Consider the following 26,945-nt stretch of genomic DNA (forward strand, 5'->3'; position numbering starts at 1 on the left):
AAGTACATATTTATACATAATACATGTATACATGAATATATATCCATTTACACACATATATAGTATTTATATTTATAATATAAAATATAAAAAGACAAGATACTTTATTGGGGTTTTAAATTTATCAAGCCTGCGAAAACTGTAAGCTTATCTTTAAGGATTTGGCCTGTGGGAGGGAAAAAAAACGAATAAAACTCCCTGACATTGAAAGGTGAAAAGAATTGTTGTTTCTCTGGGCCAGAAGTAGTATTTTTTTGGCTCTGCAGGGTCACAGCTCTAGGCTCCTGGGAAGGGAAATGGTGAGTGAGAAGGAACTGCTGTGCTGGCAGGCTGTGCATCTTGCATTAAGCAGACCTAGCAGTTTCCAGTGGGTTGCAACTCATTAGATATATTTTAAAGCCATATTTGCCTGTTAATTTAATTTTAGTTTCCTAAGTGTTAGAGATACAAATGACTGTTTGTAGGGGGAAGAATTCTACACAGAATTATCATTTATTATCACCTTATTTCAATCAACCAAAAGATTGATCTATGTTAGCACTCTGACTAGAGTAGGTTTTATGAATAGGGGTAGGTTTCATGAGTTTTTTCCAAACACTTCATATCAATTATCATAAGATATTACTTTATGAAATCTTCAGTAGAAGTCTCTTGGCTCCCACAATTATCAGTATATTCCCATTAGAAAGGAAGTAGAGATGTTGTGCATAGTTTACTCTTTCAGAATGGCTTTATTTATTGCTTTATCATGAACTTTCATGATAAGGCTATTATGCATTATTCAGGGTGGATCTGTGGATTTATGAATGAGCTGATACATGACAATCAGTGATTCATATTGCCCTATGTCAAATAGTGAAAAGATTTAAAGATATGAGGGATAGATCACAGAAGAAAAAGAATGTTTGGGTTTTTTTATTTGTTTGTTTTTGTTTATATTTTTCTGAAACTATAACTAAAGTGACACATCTCCCCATATTTTACATGGATCACCCAAATGAATGTTCCAGAACTTTTCATTGTTAGTGACCTGTTGTTATTCATCTAAAGAAGCACAAATTTCTAGACCACAAGACAACTTTTCTTTTGTTTCATAAAAAATTAAACTTAGTTCAGGAGTAAGCTATACAAGAACTAAATTGTTCCCCTAACAATGCTCACCAACCATTTGGAATATGATGAATCCTTTTGAACATAAAGTAATTAATATGCTCCATATTATAAGTAATTATATTATTAGTATTCATTGATTGAGTAAATTAACAATAATAAAATATACTATGAATTCAGTTTATTATAAAGTTATCTTATTAGTCCTTGTAGAAACCAGATATGCTTGGGAAATATATATGTATATATATTTTTCTAAACATATCTGGTATATATATACACACACACACATACATATGCATATGTATGTATGCATATAATTGTGAGACATTTTTTTTTTTGCTAACCCAACAGAATAATTTATGAGATGGAGCGATTGAAATAACTTTTCGGTCTACTAGAGGCACAGTGAACATAGGTTGGGTGTCTGGTTTAATGTTCAGTTGAAAGCTAGCTAGAATTATTATACTAGAAAAATTATTAGCTGCTGACAAATAACTTTGGATTTTGATTTAAAAGTTCTGGTTATAGATTCTGAGAATTGGAAGGTCATAGGTCATCTAGTTAAACCTATGTCTGAAATATGAGCCTCTAAAGATTTCCAATGATGAGTCAATTGATTTGTTTTATATTTCCATTTCTTAGGAATTTTTTCTTTTAAGTGAACAAAAAACTCTTGCCTCTTTGTAACTTCTACCCATTATTTCTAGTTTTGTCTTCTGAGTCTGAGCAAAACAAATCTAGTTCTTCCAAATATAAAGATACTGTCCATGTTCCACCAATTTCCTTAAACTTTTCTTTTCTTCAGGCTAAATGTTCTCATTTTTTCAGATTATTCCTACATGACATGGTTTTGAATCCTTTTACTATTTAAAATCCCTTCTTCTGTAGTTATCCCAGTTTGCAAATGTTTTTTTCTAAATCATGGAATTCAGAAATGGGTATACAATTTAACTTGCTATTGAAAGCTCATCTAGGTTTAGGTAAACCCATGTTTTTGATAGTTTTTTCTTCTTTAAATTTCTCTAATGTACTAAGATTAAATCAATTGGTAAACAAATCAGTTTTTTTTTTTCAAGATTTTATTACCTACCAACTAGAATTGTTTCTTTTCAGCCTAGTTTAGCTTATTGCTACAAATTCCTTCTTTGCCATGATCCTAGAAAATGAATGAAGGTCTGGGGAAGAGTTTGTGCCTGATAGATTTTAGGGAATTCTGTCTAAAAAGCCATCATAGAATATGGGTCATTGAGTAAGTACAGTTTGAGGATAGACTGAGTCTTCAAGCAGGTTTGATATAAACAGTTTTGCTAAAATTAAGTTCTTCAGCAAAATGGGGTCAATGTGTCCAACCCAACAAACAAGTTATAGCAATTTCTATCACAAATGTGGCTCCCAATCTTGGAGAAATTGGCAGCATTTACTTAGCAGATGTCAGAATCTTTTTGGAAGGAAGGCTCCCACAGCTGACAAGCTAACACAAGTACTGCTGATGGGGAGGAGTGAGATGAGGATGATAATGATTAATAAGAGATATTTTGGTCACACTTTCAGATTTTTAAAATACTTTACAAACATTTTATCCTTTGCTCTCAGTGAGAGCACTACTAGGAAATGTAGGGTTCTTTATATGTTATTCACAGTTCTCAAATCATAAACCACATGGAAATTTTAATTGTCATATTTCAAAAATTCATATGGTAAAGATGAGTCCATTTGTAGATTGTAATATTTTGAGAATCAGTTGTCTGGGAGGACAGATGACATTGGAGGACCTTGGGTAGAAAGAGCCCAGAGTTATAGTAATGTCTCTATCTTGAATTGGCAAGTTAGCTGAATTTCTGATGTCCTGGATTTTCCATTTTCTACATAGAGATTAGAATCATTTTATCCTCCCTTGGAAATTATACAGATAAATGTTGATAAAATATTTGGAGTCTCTTGAATTTAAGGAACTCTAGAAAAATGAAGTATTTTTGTTAATGTCATAGGGTATGACAGTTTTGTGCCTACTAATTATGATAAGTGATAGAAAAGGGAGGTGCCAGATTTCAAGGTCAGTGATAGTTACATCTGAATATAACACATTTATCTTTTTTCCCATAGCTTCATTGTCATCCTGTTTTTCTGGTTTGTTTTTGGCACAGTATCAGGATAGTGATAAAAGGCTGAGCTTCTCCCAGTCTTTTGTGAACTGCTTCTAATCAGTCTGTGATTCTTAAGATAAAACCCTTATATAACCAAATTGTAGTCCTACCTCTTCCACTTAGAATTTCATGTTTAGGGAAATGGCATTGTCCAACACAAGCCCTTTATTATTAAGAGGAGCTTATCCTAGAATTAAGCTACTTTCTGTATTATCTTAGTCTCCCTTAGAAATTGTTTCCTTTCTTTGTAAGATGAAATTGCAGTTTAGAGAGTAGTAACTTAGTGAAGAAGTGAGAGAGAATAGAATTGAGCAAATATTCTTTGATAGAAAGGATTATCAGACAGAGCAAGGCAAAGGTCGGTCATTAATGGTTTATGTTTCACTCTTATTGATACCATTTTTTAATCAGCAGCTGAGGTTGTACCAGATGCTGATGCTATGACTGAGTGCATCTACTCTCTGTGAAACTTGCTGCAGTGTGCAAGGGTAATGGTGGATTACAGTGCTCTGCAGTCCAGCCAGACCACAGAGCACTCGCTGCCCCTGTTTCCATTGTACCTTGTAGAGAGCTGGTGTATATATGTTTTCATAGAGGGAGAGAATTATTTTGACATGTGACCATACTCTTTTATAAAAACAAATGCTTCTATTCATGCTCAAGTGGAGATTCTCACCCATACATTGTCCTCAGAGCTTCACTTGGTGTTTGACCTTTGATTAACAAGGGACCAGCATAAATTTATTCTCAAAGTGTTGTTTAGACCCCATTTTCTTAAACAGTAGATTGTGACCTCATATGGGGTCTTATTACTGAATGTGGGGTCATGAGATTAATATTTATTATCAGTAAGAGGTTTTTTTATATTTTATATTTTATATCTCTATATTCCAAGGTTAGGAAAAATTTCTCAAGTAGAAAAGGGTCAGCTCTTGATTTAGAAAATGACTTAGTTTTATAGATGCAAATGAAATGATTCAAAAGGTAACCTCCAATAATTTTTCTACATAAGATGCTAGAAAGTGTTCTGTAGAAAATTACCCAATTGTTGCTCAGCTTGTGCTTTTTGCCAAAATAACAGAAACATTCCTTTTCTGTTTTTTGCAGCCAAAACAACCTAATCCTGACTGGCGTTATTCTGCCTCTCTGAGAGCTGGAATGCACAGGTATGTACTTTCTCTCCCACCTTTGGTTGAAATCTTTAATCACTAAATGAGTGTGACCTCATTCAAACTGAGACCTATTGAAGATGTTAGCTTAAAAACCGCCAAGGTCTCCCACTGTGTGCAGGGCCATCTCTAGTTGAACTGATCTATATCTGACCACTGGATCCAGATGGCTCTGGAGGGGAAAGAGAGATAGGGGACCTTGCACAACCCTCCATCACTTAAATCCAATTTACTCTTGTCATGGCATTACATCCCCCACACTCCCCCATGGTGTCATGATCCTCTTAAAGAATGAAGGACAAACAACAACTCTAACTCTTTACTGACCAATTGAAAAATGTCTCTGCATGGCCTGGGCCATCTCAGTTGTCTTGACAGAGAAATGCAAATGTATTCTTCCCTTCCCATATTGAACTATCACCTGAAACATTAAGGTCAGGGCTGCATTCTTGCCAAGAGCCAGATCATGAGAAAGCACATTGTAATATCTGAAAGTATCCCTTCCTCTTAGAAGAATTCCTTCAAGTGGATAACCTAAAGGTATAGATTTTGAGCAAGCTTTTGAAAATGATTCCATGGGCTTCTGACTTTTAGGATCTGGGTGTTCCAACCTTCAATGAATTCTAAGACAAATCTATAGTGGACTGCCTAGCATAGAAACAAGTCAGTTTCAGCTCCTGAAGAATAATACTTTCTACACCCTCTCCCCTTTCTCAGCTGTGATCTTTTGTTCCTTCATCTTCCCAAATTGTAATTGTTCCTGAAGCTCTTAGTCATAGGAACATTAGGTGGTGAATACAATGATGTTATTTACCCTTTATTTTCATCACACATGGACCATTTTTGGCAGATAATTTAATTATTGACTTCATTATTCCTATAAGTTCCTGTAGCCATTGTTATTGCTCAACAGGAAAAAAAAATAAAATGGGAATTTCCATATATCTTCTATCTCTTCAGGATTGCTCAATAAAAGGAAGGAATACTTTGTGATTAGGATGAGTCAAGAACCATCAAAGAGTGACTGGAGTCCCAAATCCATACGGATCAAACATTATCCTAGAACAGAAACATCTCTTTAGGACCTAAATTAAACATAATTTTGTTCTTCCTCCTTTGTCTTCTTGGCAGTAATTAATTAATGTAATTCTCAGAGCAGATCTACTATCAGGGCAATGGGAACAAGTTAAAAATTCATTAAATTGAAAGTGCTTTAGAAGCCAGAAGGGAGAAAACCATAAGGCTAAGAAATCAATCATCACTGGTTAGAAAAAGACATCATCTTTAAAGGGTCCTTTGTTCTCTAGAGTCTGTAAAAGTCCCTAAAAATACACACACACACACACACACACACACACACATACACACACACACGCACACACATACTTGTCAACATACTGTCCTAAAATGCTTCCTTACTCGGTTTTTTATCGACCAAGATGAATTTCCTTTGAAGTAAAAACTAATGTTAATCATTCTACATAGTGTGATAATGCCAAATTAATGCAAATGTGTGTTTAAAAAATTAAATGTTTTCAGACTCAAATGAACTCAGTCTGTTGTAAGCCTTATCCTTGGCCAAAAGCAATCTGGCATTTGTGCTTTTCTTTTCTGACCACAGAGCCAATTAGGGTCAGACTTCAGTCAAGGGTCTAGATAGATGAGGACAGTGTCAGCCAGAAAGCTGGAAAGCATTTCTACCCTGAAAAGAAGAGATGACTAGAAACTCTGCTATGGACTCCAGGGCACTGGGGCACAGACAGACTTCTCTCCCTTTTTTCATAGGCATATATATATGTGTGTGTGTATATATATACATATATATATGTATAGGCATATATATATGTATATATATATATGCAGAAAGGTTTTCTTTCTGCACCTAAATCTAAGGGTAGTAAGGTAGGAAAGATCTATAGTCTCCCATGGAATTTTCCCATTTCCATAGCATGGGAAGCAAGGAGACCCATAGTTTTGACTGGAGGGGCACAAAATACAAGAAAAATAATGAATCCCAAATTTATGTAAAAATACTGAAATCCCAATCGTTTTCTTTCTTTCTCTTAAGCCATAAAGCTAAATGTAATCTGAATCAAATTTTAGATAGCATGCTGATATGTATTATAGAGAGTGAAATGAAATTTGAATGAAGCATATCTTCAGAATTCCTGCTGATTCTTTATTGAATAATATATAGAATGTGTATTGGAATTGTGATTTCTAAGTTGGGTGATTTTCAAATGGGTACCTCCCTCCTTGGGCCTTCTGTTTTGAAAAAAACTTGTATGGATCCCTTTCTGGAAAATTATCCTTGAAGAGAGGTGATATTCTCTCTTTTATAAGAATAAGATATGCATTTTCAGCTACAGCTGATATGTTGATTTGTTTTAATGAGCTAAAATTTTACAATAGGTAGGGTTTCTATATGTGGGTAGTACAAACACACAAAAAGAGGAAAAACATCAATGAAATCTTTTTAAAATTCACAGAAGAGAACAGTAGGCAATTCCAAAAGGAACAAAGATATTCAAAGCAGTTTGGCTAATATATTAAATGTAATATATGCTTAATAAACTGTATATAACAGAAACTAACAATATCATAAAACATCTCCTTTTTTGTGCTTCTTGTATATCAAAAATATAATAAAAAGATTTTGCATTAAAAAAGCCAAATATTACCTTAGTATAATTTTTTAGGATGATTTAGAATAGGACAAGTTTAAGATTACCATCCTTTAACTAGACACAGGGCTGCTAAAGCATGGGCCACTAGAGACCTCTTGTCATTCTTGAAGAGATACTACTCTAATGGGATAGAAAAGAGGAAACTAGGAATTATTTCTAAGCAACTTGGTGGCTATACCATCTCAATCACCTGGAACTTATCATATTAATATTGAACTTAGTGTGGACATCCTATTGATAAAACCCACTATGACTGAAAATCCTGAGCTCAATAGATCCATCGGTCTCAGCCTCCCAGTAGCTATAATTATAGGTATGCACTACCATGGCCAGGTTTAGTGTTTTCTTTTTAACAGGATAAATGTGTCATATAGCATTAATGAAAATACAAATTTCTGTAAAGATAAATGTTTTTATCAAATGAATAACTCTGGCAAAGATGCTATAAAAGTAGATAAATCAGTCGTGATTCTGTATTCCATGCAGAATAGTTGCATGACAATTGCTTTAGCATGAGCATGAGGAGAACCTATTAATTGCAATGCTGCCCCAATGCTTTGGACAGATTTCTATATGTAGAGAAGGATCTTGAGAGCAATTATCTAAATATTGTATATGTATGTATTTCCTCAGCTCTGTGCACCTGGAGGAAGCCGGCATTCTGCGGGCAGGGCCAGGAGGCCCTGATCAGCAGTGGCCAACTGTGTCCAGTGCAACACCTGGTGAGCTGCTGATTTTTCTCCTTTCTTGGGTTGTGGGAAGGGTGGAGATGATTCTATTTTGGGAGAGGAAGGAACTGTGATTATAGCTCTTTTTTTCTACAGCAAAGTTTTTTAACCCGAGGTCCATGATTTTGTTTAAAAAAATTTTTTTAGAACTGTATTTCATTATTTTCTTTGCAATGCTATGTTATTTTATTTTACGCTTTTAAAAACTTTATCCTGAGAAGGGGTTCATAAGCTTCACTAGTGTGCCAAAGGGGTCAATGATACAAAATTGGCTAAGGAACCCTGCTCTATGGAGACCATGTTTCCTAGTATTAGAGCTGAGGCCTGGTTTTCTTAGTCTTCCATTAATCTTCTTTCAGGATCAACTCTGTGATCCTAGCTGTTATGCATAGTAATCTAGCCTACATACTTAAGGTTCAGTCTACTGTAAGGTTCAAATTGTTTGTCTCATTGAAGAAATGAGTTGCAATAATGTGTCCCCATGCTTTCTGTTAGAGAATGACATCACTTTATTTTCAGGATGATTGAAAAGAATTAGAGGGACAAACTGGGGGTCACTGAACAGGGGAAAGTTAATTAGCTTTTATCAGGGACAGGTTCTGTGACCTTGGTTTCACTAGCTTGTTCTCTAACCTACTGTGCTAATCATCCACAGACATTCAGTGATTTATAATCCCAGGAATGGCAGCACTGAGGGTGGTCCAAGGAGGAATGATGGAACCAAAATTCTAAGTTTAGTTTAAAATAGAGATTCTACTATGCCAGACTTTCTTTCTATCCTGAAAATTATTTTCAAGAAAAGATTTCCATGAGAAGTCTGGAAACAAATACTTTGCTATTTCAAATGCAAAGAATTGGGGGAAAGGAAAAATTCAAACATTAAAAATTATCAAGATGATGTAAGTGTGCATGTGAAATAGTATTTTGAAATCAGGCTATGAAAGTGAGAGACATAGCCAAGTCACCATCTCCTCTGGCAGCTTTGAAGCTTTTGTTGATTATAATTGCATCAGTCTGCATTCCCCATTTATGAATACTGCACAATTCAACTAAAAGTCACATTTGAAAAATAAAAAAGCGCAACCCAGGGCAATTCATTAGAGTGATAATACTTCCAGATGGCAAGAGGAAAAATGAAAAGTTATTCATTGACAAATCAGCTAACACAAACCTTTATGTTAGAGTAGATAAACCAAATGAAAGAAGAATGTGACTCCCAAAGAATTGGGGGGTAGGGTGAGGAGGAGAGCAGTGGAAGACTAAGAAAGAAAAAATGGTAGCTCTGTCTTTAAAATTCTAAATTCTTAATTACGAATAAGAGTCAAATTCATCTCATGTCAAGATTTTCCTTAGTTGTTCTTGGAGAAGTATTATAGGTCAGTCTTCTTAAGGAATCAAGCTTGGAACCCTAACAAAGCCTTGCAAGATGACCTCTGAAAGGTTACTTTCCCTTTTTATTTCTCTAATAATTGACTATGCAAGAATAAAAAGAGGATAAAGCTTAAGGCAGATTGATATATATTCATATTAAATATATACTATAGACCTACAACTGATTATGTAAACTATAGCCCAGATCATGAAGGCCTTGAGAGCAGCAATCAGTTTTCTTTCTTGCATCCCTCTCACATTGGAGAGTGACTCGAACACAGAGGATGCAATAGATGAATTTTGCCTAGCCCAGAATCAAAGCTCTGTATTTACATGGACTGGTTTCAATTTGGGGGAAGCCATGCTGCGTGTACTCACTCTCTGACTCAAAACTATGCCCAGGGTTTTCCCTGAGAACAAAGAATCTGGCTCATGTCTGATTCTCCACAACAAAGTAAAAAGGTTTTCATTTCCAGGAAGTATTTCAGGTAAGCAAAATAGAAAATACTACACAGGCTTTATTCATCCTAACAAAATGTAAAAGACTAACACTTGAGCCCACAAATGGTCAAGATGAGTCTTCCTTCTATAGTGTGCCTCCACCTTCTGAAGGGCTGGTACAGATTTCTGGTGCAGAGCTAGAGTCAAGAAATCCTTCCCTCCAGCCCTTTTTGTAGTGGCTAGAAACTGGAAACTGAATGGATGTCCATCAGTTGGAGAATGGCTGAATAAATTGTGGTATATGAAAATTATGGAATATTACTGTTCTGTAAGAAATGACCAACAGGATGATTTCAGAAAGGCCTGGAGAGACTTACACGAACTGATGCTAAGTGAAATGAGCAGGACCAGGAGATCATTATATACTTCAACAACAATACTAGATGATGACCAGTCCTGATGGATCAGGCCATCCTCAGCAACGAGATCAACCAAATCATTTCTAATGGAGCAGTAATGAACTGAACTAGCTATACCCAGAAAAAGAACTCTGGGAGATGACTAAAAACCATTACATTGAATTCCCAGTCCCTATATTTATGCACACCTGCATCTTTGATTTCCTTCACAAGCTAATTGTACAATAATTCAGAGTCTGATTCTTTTTGTACAGCAAAATAATGTTTTGGTCATGTATACTTATTGTGTATCTAAGTTATATTTTAATATATTTAACATCTACTGGTCATCCTGCCATTTAGGGGAGGGGGTGGGGGGGGTAAGAGGTGAAAAATTGGAACAAGAGGTTTGGCAATTGTTAATGCTGTAAAGTTACCCATGTATATATCCTGTAAATTAAAGGCTATTAAATAAAAATAAAAAAAAAAAAAAAAAAAAAAAAAAAAAAAGAAATCCTTCCCTCTAATGAGAACAAATCTTTCTTAGGGATATGTATACTTCTCTTGAGTGCTCATGTCTATTTATAGTCATTCCCTTTTCCCAGACCTACAGGATCCATATGATTTACAGTACCAGGGAAAGACAGTGTCCATGTCTACATTTCCATACTGTGATTCTTTCCTTTGCTGTTCCTTAGCCTCACTTCCTGCTTGACTAGGATTTCTCTTGCTGGATCCTAGAAATTTGGCCTAGGAATTTTTCCAGTGGTCTGGGAACTCCTCTAACACACATGGTTTTCTGCAGTAATAGTACCTTGGAGAGGTCTTGACTGCCCTCTGAGGAACTGAGCCTGTGTATGTCAAAGTGTGTTTTAAAGGTTAAATCTAAGAGTTCAAGTCTACAAATGAGCAGAGTATCAATTAAAAGCTAGTATTTTAATGTTTGCAAAGTGTTTTGGAATCATTCTCTCATTTACAACTCATAGTAACCCTGGGAGATAGGTGTTGTTATTATCCCCATTTTGTAGATGAGGAAGATGAGGCAGACTTTCCCAGGGCCACAAAACTAAGAGGGGTCTGAGGCTGGATTTTAACTCACATCTTCCTGACTCTGTTTCCCAAACAATTAAACACCTTCACTGTACTCTTAATGGGGCAAACTAAAACAAAGCTACAAATTCACAAGTTATAAAGGAGTTGATCCTGTCAGAGGAAATCTCACACCTCATTAAGAAGCTACTGGGAGTGCCACAGACTCTTTCAATAATGCAGTACTTTAGGACTCCTTATAAAGGGAGGTCCTGTCACCAGAGAGGATTCAAGACAATGTCTGGGTGCACTTACTACAATTCTTTAATATTTGTTGGTCCTTAAGCTCTTTTTCAGATTTGTAAGGGTCCATAAAAAAATTTTTGGGAGGGGGGAGGAGGAAGGAAGAGAGAGAACCTAGATAGGAATTAGTCTCTCTGTGTCTTACTGACAGATAGTAGCTTACTTATTTTCTGATTTAGGTACGTCCCTTATACATGTATGGCTATCTCAAAATAGATGCTCAGCCAAATAACTGCAGAAACTTTCTTTATGTCCAGCTATGACTGCCTATCTGAGGTGGCACTAGAAGGATATATTAAATGTTTTCTGAAAAGTAGTCTGAAGAAGAAATGCTGGGTAAATACAAAATACTGTTTCCTGATTCAAATGCATGTAGGTATTTTTTCAGACCCTTTGCCTGACTTAGCTAGCTGGGTTGAAATTGGAATTCTTTGAAGTTTGCTTCCAACATATCTTTCCAGGTGTCTGAGCCCTTATACCCTTTCTCATGCCTTGCCTAGAGTAACTCATTAGTGCAGTTATCTCCAATATGTGTAACAGCTGTGGCAGAAGAGACACTGAGCATGCTTTGGATGCAGTCACATAGCCACATGTTTCCTGATGTTGTTTTTCCTCCATTGATTAATTCTGTTTGCTTTGTCACTAAACTGCTCATTTAATTTCACAGTCCACAAAAGCCTTAGCTGTGAATGCTTCACTCTGGAGGGATCAATTGGGACATCATGAGGTGATGTTTTCAGAAGAATGAACAAGTCAGGCATTAAATAAGCAAATCCTGGATTTCTGGCTCCTTCCTCCAGCTGGGCATCTGGCTCAACAGATTTAAACCCAGGCTTCTCTAGAGGGGATCAGGGAGAGTAAAAAAATTAGCCAAATATTGATTGCAATAGAATGTAGTTAAACAAAATCTGACTTTTGCTGGGAGTGGAGAAGGAGGAATGTAGCTTCAAAGAGTCAAGGATATAAATTCCAATTGCCTTTGAGTTTCCTAAACCGGGTTTTAAGAAAAGCCCTGTTGTTGAGTTCCTCCAGGCAAATCTTAGAGGTTATAAAAAGTCTTCTGAGAAAGAATGGGCTCAGTCTCTAGGATGAAGGAAGCTTCTTTACTTTCTCTGATTATATTTCCTAGCTGGTTTTTTTTTTTTTTTTTTGCATCTGAATTATTTCAAATGGTAAACATGGATTATGTATAGATAATGTGGATTATCTTCCTTAAGCTACAGCATCTCCTTGAGATGAAAGACTGGGAAGCCTTGAGCATTTTTCAGTGTGTCCATGGGAAAAATAAGAATATATGATGTCTTTTTAGAAAAATTATATATAGTCTGTAGGGTTAGTCCCCGGGGACCCATTGGACTGAGCAGTAAAATGATATGTGACCTAGGCATGCTGTAGAAATCACAGATCATAGATATAAGAACTGAAAGGTACTTTGGAAGGCATAGCCCTTCACTTTGCAGATGAGGAAACAGACCCAGATTGCTTAAGTGACTTGCTTAGGGTCCTTCATGATATATGTAGAATATATGGTAGAGTATTCCCTGGTGTTCAGTTGGAGGCTCTTTTTACCATAGATGAAAACCATTCTAGATCACTAGTGACAATTTATTTAGAATGGAAGGAATGGAAGTTCATCTTTTGTCCAAAGTGCTGGATTTTTAATTTTATTTTTTAGTCAGTAGTGTGGGACTCATTTTATCTGAACAGGCTTGAAATAAAGATTCCTTTAAAATCTATAATAATAATAATAACTTTACATGCTTGTTAGCATTCTTTTCCCTTATCGTTCATTTACCTCTGTGTGAGGTGAAGTAGATTGAGGATAGATTTTTGGATCTTGATTTCCTGATAGATTCTGTGATTTGACTGTAATTTAGGAATCCTGACAGAGCCATCTCTGTGAAGACTCAAGTTTAGGATGACTTGAGCTTCTAAATATTCCATGAAAAAGGATTGTAGATTCTCAGCTTCATTGCTAATAAGATCTCACAAAATCAATTTTTTATTTGCATTGTTTAGTGCCTCCTCAGTCCCATAACAGAAGATTAACCAAGTAATGACAGAGGAGTGAAACAAAACAAAATCAAATCAAACTCATTTCAGGTTGCTTTTGGGATTTGGGTTTTTCTGTGTCCTGGATTCTAAGCTTCTGCAAGCCTCGACTGAACTGATAGTCTGTTTCATAGAAAAGTACTTACTTGCCTCTTCATTCTGTAATAATCGTAGCCTCTACAATCTGATAATAAAGCTTAGCTTACTTTTGAAAAGAAATAACAGCAACAGTAATCATTTGTTAAGTATTTAATGTGCTCAAGAGACATCTAGGTGGCATAGTGGAAAAATTCATTTTCTTAAATTCAAATTTTGCCTTAGACATTTACTAGTTGTTTAATCCTGAACAAGTCACTTAATCTGGTTTGCCTCAGTTTCTTCATCTGTAAAATGATATGGAGAAGGAAATGGTAAATCACTCTAGTATCTTTGACAAGAAAATCCCAAATGGGGTCATAAAGGGTCAGACACAACTGAAATGACTCAATAACTAAAAAATGTTCACAGAAACCTATGCTAGATACCAAGAGGAAGAGACATGGATACAACATTTAGATAACAAATGTCCCTTCTCTTATGATGTTCACAGCCTAGTATGGGAATAGAATACTAATATAGAAAATTAAAATAATACAATTATATGAAAACTACAATAGCAGTTTGTAGGGGTAGCTAGATGGGGAAGTGGATAGAGCACTGGCTTTCGAGTCAGGAGGACCGGAATTCAAATCCCACCTCAGATACTTAACACTTATTAGCTGTGTGACCCAGGGCAAGCCTCACCAAAAAAAAAAAAAAAAAGGATAAAAAAGAAGTTTATAAAAATTAGTGACAAGGAAGGGCTGAGAAGGAAATATACTTATTGATTAAGGATTTGCCTCACAAAAAAAAAGTTTATAAAAATTAGTGATAAGGAAGTATACTTATTGACTAAGGATATATGGGGAAGAAGGCATTTTTGTACATCTTTAAAGGGTAGAAATTCAACAGACAAAAATGGGAGAAGGAAGAAATTCCAGGCATGGGGCATGACATGAGCAAAGTCATTAAGCATGAAATCATGGTCTGAGGGAAGGGAGAAGGTCTGGAAAGGAAAGGTAGAGAATGATTGTTTGACTACATTGTGCAGTACAAGAAAAAAAGTGCTGTGAAGCAAGGCTGGAAAGGCGAACTTGACCAGATTATGGAGGACTTTGAATGTCAAACAAAGTTTCTACTTTACTGATTAGGTAATAAGAAGGCACTAAAGATTCTTCACCAGGCAAGTGACATCACTAACTCTTTAGAGATGAAGGATTACTTTGAAGAATGTATTAAAAAGGGGGTAGAGTGATGGTGGAAAAAATTTTCCAGGCAGCTTTTGCAGTAATTTAGTTGTATAAATGAGGGCCTCTTTTGGAAAGTGTTTGCAACAGGAACAAAGAGGAAAGGATGTGAGGGTTGTTATAAAAGTAAAATTAACAAAATTTTGCAACTGGTTGGATATAAAAGGTAGAATTAAAAGAGAGGAATAAAAAGTAAATCTAAGGTTATGAACATGGGAAAAAAATGTGAATGATCCCAGGTACTAAAGATAGAAAGTGTGAAATCAGAATGAAAACTTTGAATAGAGAGAAATTTAATAACCTCTCTGTGAGACATTTTTAGTTTTGAAGTGTTGGGAAGGCAGCTAGCTCAGGGGTATACTGCCAATAGGCCAAATAAAATATCTGTTTTTGTTTGTACATAAAATGTAAAAACCTTTCTTAACTTGTGTACCATACAAAAACAGTTACTCAGCTGAATTTGGCCCACAGGCCATAGTTGCTGACCCTTTGTCTAGGGCTTGATGCCCAGGACACAATCATGGTGTGGAACTTGAATGAGAGGCTTAAGCTGAAAGTTGATGGTAATAATTGAATCCTACGTAATGAATGAGATTCTCTACAAATCTCTTAAAAAGGGGGAAAAGTGCCTAGGGCAGATTCTTGAAAAACACTTATATTAAAGGATTAAGAAGAGAATGAAATGTCAGCAGAGAATACTGTGCAGAGAAAATATGGTTAGAGAGATAGAAGAACAAGGACAATATGGTGTCTCTCCAGCAGGAGGAAATGAGCAATAGTGTCAGAGGCCAGAGTTTGAGAAGAATAAAGATTGAAGCAAGGATTTGGTAAAGGTGTTTGGTGACTTTTAAGTAGTTTCAGTAGACTGGTAGGTGTGCAATTTCATTGTATGTGCATTCATTTAAGGAGAGTTGTGAGAATGTGGAGATACTGGATGTTGTCAGTTTATTTCAAGAAGTTATCAGTGAAGTGGAGAAGATTGATGAATGATACTGAAGAGTCAAGGGAAAATTCTGGGGGAATTAAAAATATTGAAACATATACATGGTCATATGGGAAGGAGTCAGTGTTGAAAGAGACATAGGAGAGGTATGGAGGGCAGCCAAGTGGCACAGTAATTAGAATGGTAGGTTTGGAGTTAGGAAGATCTGAGTTCAAATGTGACCCAAAACATTGACAGAGTCATACTGACTCTGGGCAAGTCACTTAGTCCTGTTACTTTAGCTTCCTCATCTGTAAATTAAACTGGAGAAGGAAATGGCAAACCATTCCAATATTAAAAAAAAAATTCTAAATATGTTCACAAAGATTTGGACATAACTGAAATGACTGGATAATAGATGTATGAGAAAGAATGTGGCTGCTTGAGTAAGGTCTTTGAGGGGTTGGAGGGTGAGGCCAACTTTATAGATTAAGGGATTAGCTTTAGTTAGGAGTAAACGTCCTCTCCTTTTGTGGTTAAGAAAAAGGAAGAAAGAATGTTACTGCTGAGAGATAAGGAATGGAAGAGAGGAGCTGAGGAAGCTTATATCAGCTTCAATTGTCTTATTGAAATTGTGTATGTGGGTGAGTGAGTGAGAGCAGCAATGGGTGGTGTGGGAGAGAAGGGAAGTATGATTTGAGGTGAGAGAAGAGAGAAGTCTGGAACAGTAACTTAAAGAAATGGTGTAGTAAGCAAATAAAAAACAAAATAGAAAAATTATTTAAAGTCCAGCTGAGGTCATGTACCATGAATTTATAGTAGGAGAGCTCGTGTTTTTGAAGGGGATTAAAAGCCATCTCAGGCCTTGGCTTATACAGACTCTAGGAAAAGGAGCTTACCTGCTCTTAAGGGGACTCTAAATTATCTCAGAAGTCAAATCTTAGTAAATGGAACTCGAGACAGAAGGGCGAGTGGTGGGGCTGATATTCCTGAAAACTCAGATAATAGGAGCTAATACTAGAGGGAATTTCTTGAGCATGTGTGCTTCATCCTCTGCTATTTTTGAATTAGATTATGGGATGTTTGGATTCTAACTTCAGCCCAGTCTCTGGAGATCTAATCACTACCTTATTTCTTTGTCAGCTACTTACATCTCATGAGACATAAACTCTCTTAGAATGAGAAGCAGGGAAAAACTCCATTGATTATAGACTATAGGAAGTATAAATCAGCCAAATTCCTGATTTGGAATCCTTTTTTCCTGATCCTTTTTTCTCCATGTTTAAGAGTTAATGTTTTCTGTAGGAAAAAAATGTTCCCTCTCCTATCTCCTTAAACATATTATATTATATATAAAATATAGATGTAGTTATATGGATTTATGAGATATTATATTACATAAAATATGTAAATGTAGATATGTAGATTTATGAGGAAATAAGCACATGTTAATCACTTATAGCTTACCTGGCACTGTGCTGAGCACTTTACAAATACTGACTCATTTGATCTTCAACAATTCTGGGAGGTGGGTGTTATAATTATCTCCACTGATCCAGTGCTCTCCAGCATTTTATTTTTTACTTTCACTGTGCACTTCAATTCACTCACCCTTCTCACTCTTCCCTGTTCTCTCAGTCCATCATTCTTGCTTTGTCTTAACTTTTCTCTTTTCCTATTCTTAACCCTGTGGTTCACTTCTACATTGTCTTAACTTTCCTCTTTTTGTATTCTTAACTTTAGTATTAGCTAATTCACCAGCAACATTTAAATACCCAGCCCGATTATTGTATCATCAGGCATCTTTAGCCAAACCAAATTTCAAGGATTGTCCCAACCTTCTTTCTTCCTCATTCCTACTTAGATGCTGCTGATCATTCCTGAAGAAAGTCACACAACTGTGTAATAATAACTGGATTCTCTACAAATTTAATTATCTAATCTCAATTAGTCCTTCAATGTTTCATGTTAATTCTTCCCTGATTCACATTATCATCTTTTGTTCAGAGTCTTCTCCTCTCTTTTTAAATGTTCCCTATATCCTTCTTAATAAATCACTTTTCCTTCTTTATTAAGAAAATAGAGTCCATCAATGGTAAGCTCCTTCTTTCCCTTAAACTCTATACCTTAAAAACCCTCTTTCTTTATCATCTCTATTCCCCCCTCTTTTGTTTTAATCTCTAGAGAAAAAGGTGTAGAAGTTCCCACACCTAACTAACTTGTGTTATTATTTCTATCCCCTCTGGAATCCTGACCCCTTGATCATTCTCTCTCTCAAATCTTCAGTTTATCCATACCCACTGGTTCCTATTTTATTTTTACAAACATTGTCTTCCACATTGCTAAAAAACAAAACCCCAATCCAAAGAACCCTTTATTTGATTCTTTATAGTATCCTGCCATATTCTTGAGCTATTGTTTCATATCTTCTCCCCACCCTTTGAAAATCTCCTAAGAAGATTTTTTTTTAAGCTATCATTTATAAAGTACTTTAAGGTTTGAACAGTACTTTATAAATATCTCTTGTTACCTTCACAGTAGCGTGTGAGGGAGATCCCATTAGTTATCCTCATTTTACAGTTGAGGAAACTGAAGTAAAGCTTAAATAGCTTGTCCATTATTATATACTAGCAAGTATCTGATGTAACTCAGGTTTTCCTAATTCAAAGTCCTGATCTCTGTCTACTGTGCCATCTAGCTGTGTTAGAGGTTTATTACATCCATTTCTTCTCACATCCTCCTACGGCCTTCTAAATTTCTTGTGATGTGATTTTCGACTTTGTTCCAATGAAATGCTCTTTCCAAGGCCATGAAAATTTTTTATACTGCTAAATTTAAGCTTCCTTTTCTCAGTCCATGTTCTCCTCAAATTCTAGGACTTTGGACATTGTTACATATCCTCTACTCCTTTACTGTTTCTTCTTCGACTTCTATGCCATGATTCTTTTTGGTTTCTTCTCCACATATCTTTTCTTTTCTCTTTGTTTTCAGTTATCTTTCTTTCTTTCTTTCTTTTTTTTTTTTTTTTTTTTTTTTTTTTTTTTTTTTTTTTTTTTTTTTGGTTGAGGCAGTTGGGCTTAAAATGGCTTGCCTAAGGCACACAGTTAAGGAAGTAGTAAATGTCTGAGATTGCATTTGAACTCAGGTCTTCCTGACTTCAGAGGTGGTGCTCTATCCACTGCACCACCTAGCTGCCCCCTCAGTTACCTTTCATTAAATTACCTCCTAAATTTGGGAAACCTCTAGAGCTTTGTTCTAGGAGTTGATCTTTTCCCACACTCTTCCTTTGGTGATCAATTATCAATTCCCATGGGCTCAAGTGTCATCTCTCTGCACATAACTTCTAAATTTATGTGTCCAATTCTAATTTCTCTTCCAAATTCCAATTTTGCATTTCCAATTGCCTGGTGGATATTTCCAGCTGGATCTCCAGATGGCATCTTCAACTGAATTGGTCTAACATAGAATTTATTGTATTTTACCCCAAAACCATTTCTTCCTTAAATTTCATAATTGTGTTAAAACCACCCTTTTTTTTTCCCCAGCCACCCAGGTTTCATGGTTTTTCCTGAATTTTCCTTTTCTCCCAAGCCCCATATCCAATCAATTGTGGAAACCTTGTTAATTCTACTCCCATAGCATTTCTTGCCATTATACTTTCTTTTCCTTTTAAACAAGTTCTATGGTAGTTCATGATATCTTCATAACTCTCTGATAATATTGCAAGAGCTTCTAATTGGTCTTTGTATCTCCAGCTTATGTATCCTCCACAAATTTTCCAAATTGATATTCTTAAAACATGGATCTGGTTTTGTATCATCCTTCTAGTCAAAAGTTTTCACTGCCTTGTGTCCCTATGGTTTCTAGCATAAAATGCTAACTTATAAGTCTGATATTTAAAGTCTTGCACAATGTGATGTCCATTTATTACTTTCCTTTCTACACTTTCTAGTCTAAAGTAGCCTGTACATAACATTCTATCTTCAGCCTATATACAAGTGTACAAGTGGTTCTGCATTTCTGGAAAGTACTTACTCCTCACTTTTGCCAAATGGAATCCCTTTTTTCCAAAACAGAGATCAGACAACTTCTTACACAATTTGTTTCTTGATCATCTCAGTTATAAACCATCTCAAATTGTTTTGTATTGCTTACTTGTGTACAAATTGTATCTTCCCCACATAATATAAGCTTCTTGAGAGTAGGAACTATTTCATTTTTGTCCTTGTTTTTCTATCGCTGAACATGATCCTTGCACATAGTAGGTGTTTATGTGTTTTCTGATTAAATTATGGAAGGTAAAATGTAATTAATTTTGTGATTTTCTTTATGATGCTCAGCAACCATGGAACAGGAACTGAAAAATTATGTGGTAGATCTCAAAGAAAACTAAATCAGATATTCTGAATATCTGATACTTCCTTAGGGTTTTAAATACACATAGGTAGTTGAAGTTTTTAGTTCAGAGACCTTTGGTTTGTAGAATAACATGTCAGGCAGTGAATTATTGTGTTTGAATTGTTGAGAAATTGGAAAGAAAGGAAAGGAAGCAAAGAAGGAAATAACACTTAAATTTAATTCTTTATTTTTCTTGTTTTTTTTTTTCTTGTTTTTTTTTTTTTTTTGTCTTTGTTTTCTTTCCTGGGATGACTTTACATAGACTTTTGTATGATTACACATGTATAATACATGTTAAATTGCTTGCCTTCTCAATGGGTGAGAGAGAATTTCGAACTCAAAATTTGAATAATGAATGTTGAAATTATTTTTACATGAAATTGGGAAAAAATAAAATATTAAATTAAAAAAAAACAAGTAAACAATAACTATGCCAATATAACAAAATTGACCATACTATTAAAAAAAAACCCCAAAACCTTAAGCTTAAGCACTTACTATTGTGCCAGGCACTGTGGTAAGGGCTTTTCAAATATTATCAGATTTAATCCTCAGAATGGTCATGAGAATAAGGTGCTGTTATTACTCCCATTTTACAGTTGAAGAAACTAAGGCAAATGGCAATTAAGTAACTTGCCCAAATCCATACATCTGTTAACTTCCGGAGTCATACATGAATTCAGATTTTCCTAACTTCAGGCCCAATTTTTTATCCATTAAGACTAGAATATGTTCAGGATACTGGTAATAGGAAAAGTAAACAGACCATAGTAACTACTTGTTCCATATTTTCTCCTCCCATCCCCACCTTCTAGAGCAACAAAACCACAGTCCTATCTTTGGAACCCAAACCTTGTATTTTTTAAGAAGCAAGCACAGGAAATATAATTGTGTGAATCCAGATTTCCTATGTTTGTGAAATAAACTTCTCTGCATAATTATTTCATCAGCAGATCTTTGTGGGAAAGGGAAATTAACCTATATGCTTTCTTTATAGCCCTCATCTTCCATCTTTATAGTAAAATAAGATCATCAGCACAGACTAGGGGACAGTCTGGCCATGTGTGGTGTTTCGGGTCAGTGCTATTTGTCACATGTATAATAGAGTTATATAAGGTTGGTGCTAAGATATGTTTCCTGAGAGCACATAACCTTACCAACTCTCAGTCCTTCAGACTATACATTAAGTGTTCTATGAGAGATGTAGGCCAGTAAAAATAGCTTTCATAGCATGTGTCTTCTTTGTGAAAGCCACAATCTCAAAGAAGCAGGCCAATGACTGAGTAGGGAATTAAGGACTGATTGCAGTTCCCCCTATTATAGACATGCCAGTTAAAGCTTTCCAGTTTTATCAAAGTATATTGTATGGCCAGAAAAGAAAAAGATTTTGAAAATATTTTCAGTTTGTTCCAGGTATATAATATGCTTTTTTCTCCTTCTCCATAATCTGAAGTGGTTTCTGGGAGCATCACAGTATCAGTACATACATACAGATGATCTGTACTTCAAGCAATCCTTTGCATCATCATTTATGTACTCTACCTAGAGAGGAATCAAACTCAATTTCTGACTTTCAGCCCAAGTTTCTTTATAATTTTAAAGGGTCGGGGCTGAAAGGTTAGTCTGTCTGACCTTTTCCTACTCATCTTATCCAGCCCCAAATGGGCTATTTCTTGGGACAGAAAAGGATCCTGGAATTACAGGTTCTCATTTATGCTCTGACAGGAGAAAGAGTCTCACAGAAACCAGAACATTTATGTTTAAGGTTAAATTTAGTTTTAGGTTTAGGTTTAGGCTTAGACTTAGGTCTCCTCTGAGACATAGTGCAAGTTGTTTGGCTCCTTGGGGAGCCACTTCCTCTGGTAGGTGAGGAAAAAAGCTGAAGGGGGAAGCAGAACAAAAAAGTGAGATCAGCTTGTTTTAGGATCCCTTTCATCCAACAATAGCTGTATCTGGCCTTCCCACAGCCTTTGACACTGGTGACCCAGAAAGGAAAGTCTCTTCCCTGTGCCTTCGGCAATCAGTGACATAAAAAACACTTCTAAAGACATTTACTTCAAATTCTAGGATAAGAAGAGAATCCCCTCTTCACTTGAGGTAGCATTAAAGTTGAAAATGCCACTGCCTAATCTGAAGAAGCATATTCAGGTCAAATGCTAGATGCAGTTATCTTGGATAACTGGGTAAGGGCTGGGAGCCTCTAGGGAAGGGCCATAACAAGGCAAGGTTGTCAAGGAGTTCAGACAGAAGGGGTGTAAAAAAAAAGAAATCTTTTTTTTTCTGCTTTGCCATCTGAATCTCTATTATCCACAGCTCTGAAGAGGAAAGAAAGGGCATCCTTTTCTCTAATGGTACCGAGGATAGGTTTGTAACTTGGAGTCCACTGGCCCAAGGTAGTTAGATTTCAACCTGTCTGTGAACTTCCATGTGGAAAAAAATGATGTTAATTTTAATTAAATTGTAACATTTCCTTTAATTATTATTCTTAGAAAAGATCCATAGGCCTCACCAGAATTCTAGGAGGGTCCACATTACAGTTTCAGTCATGTCTGACTCTTATTTCCCCATTTGGGGTTTTCTTGGCAAAGATACTGGAGAAGTTTGCCATTTCCTTCTCCAGTTCATTTTACAGATGAAGAAACTGAGGCAGGGAAATTAAGTGACTTGCCTAGGGAAACAGAGCTATTAAGTATTTAAGGTCAGATTTGAACTCAGTGTAAGATGAGACTTCCTGACTCCAGGCCCTGAATTCTGTGCACTATGATGCCAAATAGTAGCCCTCAGCTCTGCTACAATATTGTCCTATATGTTAAACAAGGGAGAAAGTCTGGGCAAGACACATCATTGTCAAGGATTAGAAGGGATCAGTTCAGAGGTCTGGAAACGCAGAAGGTATAGCAGGAAAGAAGTCTATGTGCACTGGAGAATGAAAGATTTTAGAAAAGATAGTGGAGGGGTCCAGTGATGTGAGAAATGGTTTTTAGAAAGGTCTTATACCTGTGGAAGGGGAAGGTCTTTATGACCAAAGCAGAACTAGAGATCATTACTGATCACAAAATAGAAAATTTCGATTATACCAAACTGAAAAGTTTTTGTACAAACAAAACTAATGCAGACAAGATTAGAAGGGAAGCAATAAACTGGGAAAATATTTTTACAGTCAAAGGTTCTGATAAAGGCCTCATTTCCAAAATATATAGAGAATTAACTCTAATTTATAAAAAATCAAGCCATTCTCCAATTGAAAAATGGTCAAAGGATATGAACAGACAATTCTCAGATGAAGAAATTGAAACTATTTCTAGTCATATGAAAAGATGCTCCAAGTCATTATTAATCAGAGAAATGCAAATTAAGACAACTCTAAGATACCACTACACACCCTGTCAGATTGGCTAAGATGACAGGAAAAAATAATGATGATTGTTGGAGGGGATGCGGGAAAACTGGGACATTGATGCATTGTTGGTGGAGTTGTGAACGAATCCAACCATTTTGGAGAGTAGTTTGGAACTATGCTCAAAAAGTTATCAAACTGTGCATACCCTTTGATCCAGCAGTGTTACTACTGGGATTATATCCCAAAGAGATTATAAAGAAGGGAAAGGGACCTGTATGTGCACGAATGTTTGTGGCAGCCCTTTTTGTAGTGGCTAGAAACTGGAAACTGAATGGATGTCCATCAGTTGGAGAATGGCTGAATAAATTGTGGTATATGAAAATTATGGAATATTACTGTTCTGTAAGAAATGACCAACAGGATGATTTCAGAAAGGCCTGGAGAGACTTACACGAACTGATGCTGAGTGAAATGAGCAGGACCAGGAGATCATTATATACTTCAACAACAATACTATATGATGACCAGTTCTGATGGACCAGGCCATCCTCAGCAACGAGATCAACCAAATCATTTCTAATGGAGCAGTAATGAACTGAACTAGCTATACCCAGAAAAAGAACTCTGGGAGATGACTAAAAACCATTACATTGAATTCCCAATCCCTATATTTATGCCCACCTGCATTTTTGATTTCCTTCACAAGCTAATTGTACAATATTTCAGAGTCTGATTCTTTTTGTACAGCAAAATAACATTTTGGTCAGGTATACTTATTGTGTATCTAATTTATAATTAAATATATTTAACATCTACTGGTCATCCTGCCATCTAGGGGAAGGGGTGGGGGGGGTAAGAGGTGAAAAATTGGAACAAGAGGTTTGGCAATTGTTAATGCTGTAAAGTTACCCATGTATATATCCTGTAAATAAAAGGCTATTAAATAAATTTAAAAAAAAAAAAAAAAGAAAGGTCTTATATGCTCTCCAAGATCAGAGTAAGAAAAAGTAAGAGTAGGGAAATAGTCATTTGCAGCTTCAGTTCCCATTTATAAAGTGAGGGGTTGGATGACAAAGAAATTTGGAAAGATATTAAATGTGGAATCAGTAGACCTGAGTTTAAATTTTGACTGACACTAGTTTTGTGAATCTGGGCAAGTCAATTAATTTCTTAGAACCCAGGGGTTCTCATCTGTAAAACAGGGATACTATTTTCGCTACCTGTTCAGCTTTGTAGACCTTTAGGTGGCATCAAAAAGTCAGCAGTTATTTCCAAACTGATTGATTTGCAAGGAATCTGGAGTCAGACAATGCTGACTCTGCTATTTATCATCTGTGTGACCTTAGACCACTTAGCCTTTCTCTCTGTTTTCTTATTTGTTAAATGAGAAAGTTGGACTATATCAGAACTCTCTAACACATCCAGGGCTGGTTACATTGTGGCCCATATACTTTTGAGTCAAGAATCAGATTAAAATGTAATTAGGACATAATTAATAAAATAGATAAAAATACAGTTGTGGCTTAGTTGATTTTTAATTGTGTTCAACACTTTATGACCCCATTTGAGGTTTTCTTAACAAAGTATTGGAGTGGTTTTCCATTTCCTTCTCCAGTTCATTTTACAGATGAGGAAACTGAGTAAAATAGAGTTAAGTGAGTTGCCTAGAGTTACATACCTAGTAAATGTCCAAGGCCAGATTTGAACTCAGGAACATTAGAGTTAGACTCTGTTCTGGCACTATCTACTGCATTACCTAGCTGCCCCCAAATACAGTAGAAAGTAGATAGTTAATATGTAATTTTCTAAGTCAATATACATACTGTGGGGATCCTTATGTATAGTTTAATGCTTACCACTTCTATTCGCATTTGACACCACTGGACTAGATAAGGACTAGATGTCTTCTTAATGTCTTTTCCATCTTTAAAAATTTGATCATATAATTTTTATTCTTCCTTTCATCTCAGTAAACTTTTGAGTCAAGTAATGATATCCACAAGAACAAGTTGCTAGCCTCACTGAGATCACAATGCATCTGCTTTTCTTCAAATTAGAACACAGTAGGATTTCTTTAAATGATTCCTAGGAGCCTGAAAATGATAGTACGCAGTTCAACATCAGAGCAATTTTCTTTTTTAATCCACGTTGTCTTTTGATATTTGCATCTGAGAAAACTCCAAGTAGATGAAAGCCATCCTTTTTGAGCAGAAGGACTATTTCCCTAAATCTGTGGAAGAGAGAAGGCTCGCTAGCTGATTTAGAAACCTAGGAGTATTTTATCTGCTCTTATCATTGCAGGATAAAGTGAGGTAGTGGTAAAAGTTCTGTGCTTGGAATCGAGACACTTGGGTTAAAATTCTGCCTATAGGAATGGCCATGAAAATCAGTATGCTCTGAACTATCTGGCTGTCTGAACCTCAGATTCCTAATTTGTAAAGTGAAAATAATAACAGTGTCAATTTCATTTTTTTAAAAAAGGTCCTTTGCAGACTTTTAATTGCAATATACATGTGAATTTATATTGTTATACTAGTTATTTCTTTCATGCCTCTATATGAATATCCTACCTCCATTTCCATTGTAACAGGGAAGAGAGGCCATTACCGTATAACCTCATAGAAATTAGAACCAATATACCTTCCAAGTTTAAGTTGAACTTAAACTGTGAGATTATAGGAATGGTATTACTGGGAAGATATTAGAAATTCAACTTAATTTATTAAGCATATATTCAGAAACCATTATACTAGAGATACAAAGATACAAAGTTGTTATTGTCGTAGTTTGTTTTTAAAGTGAATAGTTTTTGACTTCAAAGAGTTTACAATGTGTCAGAGAAATGAGATTTGTATACATTTTTCTGGGAGCTTGATCCATCCAGAATACTTTGTTTCATCATCAGTCTCTTTCTATTGTTTCCTTTTATGATGCCCTAAAATATGATTAGATCTCCTTTATACTTAAAAAACAAAACAAACTAAAACTAAAACTAAACTCTTCCTTTAAGCCTTCCGTCTGCTCACACCTATATTTGTCTGCTCATTCACTGCCAAAGTCCTAGAGTCTTCCACACTTGCTTCCATTCTCTTTCTACTCAAATCTCATCACCCCTACTACATTGAAACTGCTTTCTCAAAAGTCACTGTTGATCTCAAGGACTACATCTGATGTAGAACAATCTTTCCCTTTCTTAATTATCACAACCTTTTGATACTGCCAACTACTGAACATTCCTCTTTGGTCTCATTACTGAATTGTCATCCATATCTTACCTCTTAAGAGAGGAGGTTCCCCCTCACCTTGAAACTCTGTCCTGGGCCCATGTATCCATAAGTTCAGCTCCCAAAAGTTCAATTTTCATCTCTACACAGATGACTTTAAATTCTGTGTAACCAATCTTAATTACTCTTCTGAAATCCAATTCCACAACTCTAACTGCCTACTTAACATATCTACCTGGACAATGTGTCAGCATCTCAACCTCAACTTGTCTGTCATCTTCCTCCTCCCCTTCCCAATTGT

General features: G+C 35.8%; 2 protein-coding genes across 5 annotated transcripts in view; both read left to right on the forward strand.

The window, feature by feature from the left end:
* The window catches only part of LOC100918509 (protocadherin alpha-12), a 104,959-nt gene extending 97,197 nt beyond the window's left edge, over positions 1–7,762 (forward strand). Inside the window, 2 exon segments of the mRNA XM_031953417.1 lie at positions 4,365–4,423; positions 7,747–7,762. The gene's annotated coding sequence lies outside the window, so the exon portion shown is untranslated.
* LOC100918248 (protocadherin alpha-C2) overlaps positions 1–26,945 on the forward strand; it is a 136,346-nt gene that overhangs the window by 90,774 nt on the left and 18,627 nt on the right. For all 4 annotated transcript variants that reach the window (XM_031953413.1, XM_031953411.1, XM_031953412.1 and 1 more), the window contains exons 2-3: positions 4,365–4,423; positions 7,747–7,835. In XM_031953413.1, the coding sequence (XP_031809273.1) occupies positions 4,365–4,423; positions 7,747–7,835 (148 nt within the window). The remainder of the gene's footprint in view (positions 1–4,364; positions 4,424–7,746; positions 7,836–26,945) is intronic.

This window comes from Sarcophilus harrisii, chromosome 2, assembly GCF_902635505.1.
Source record: "Sarcophilus harrisii chromosome 2, mSarHar1.11, whole genome shotgun sequence".
Lineage (NCBI taxonomy): Eukaryota > Metazoa > Chordata > Mammalia > Dasyuromorphia > Dasyuridae > Sarcophilus > Sarcophilus harrisii.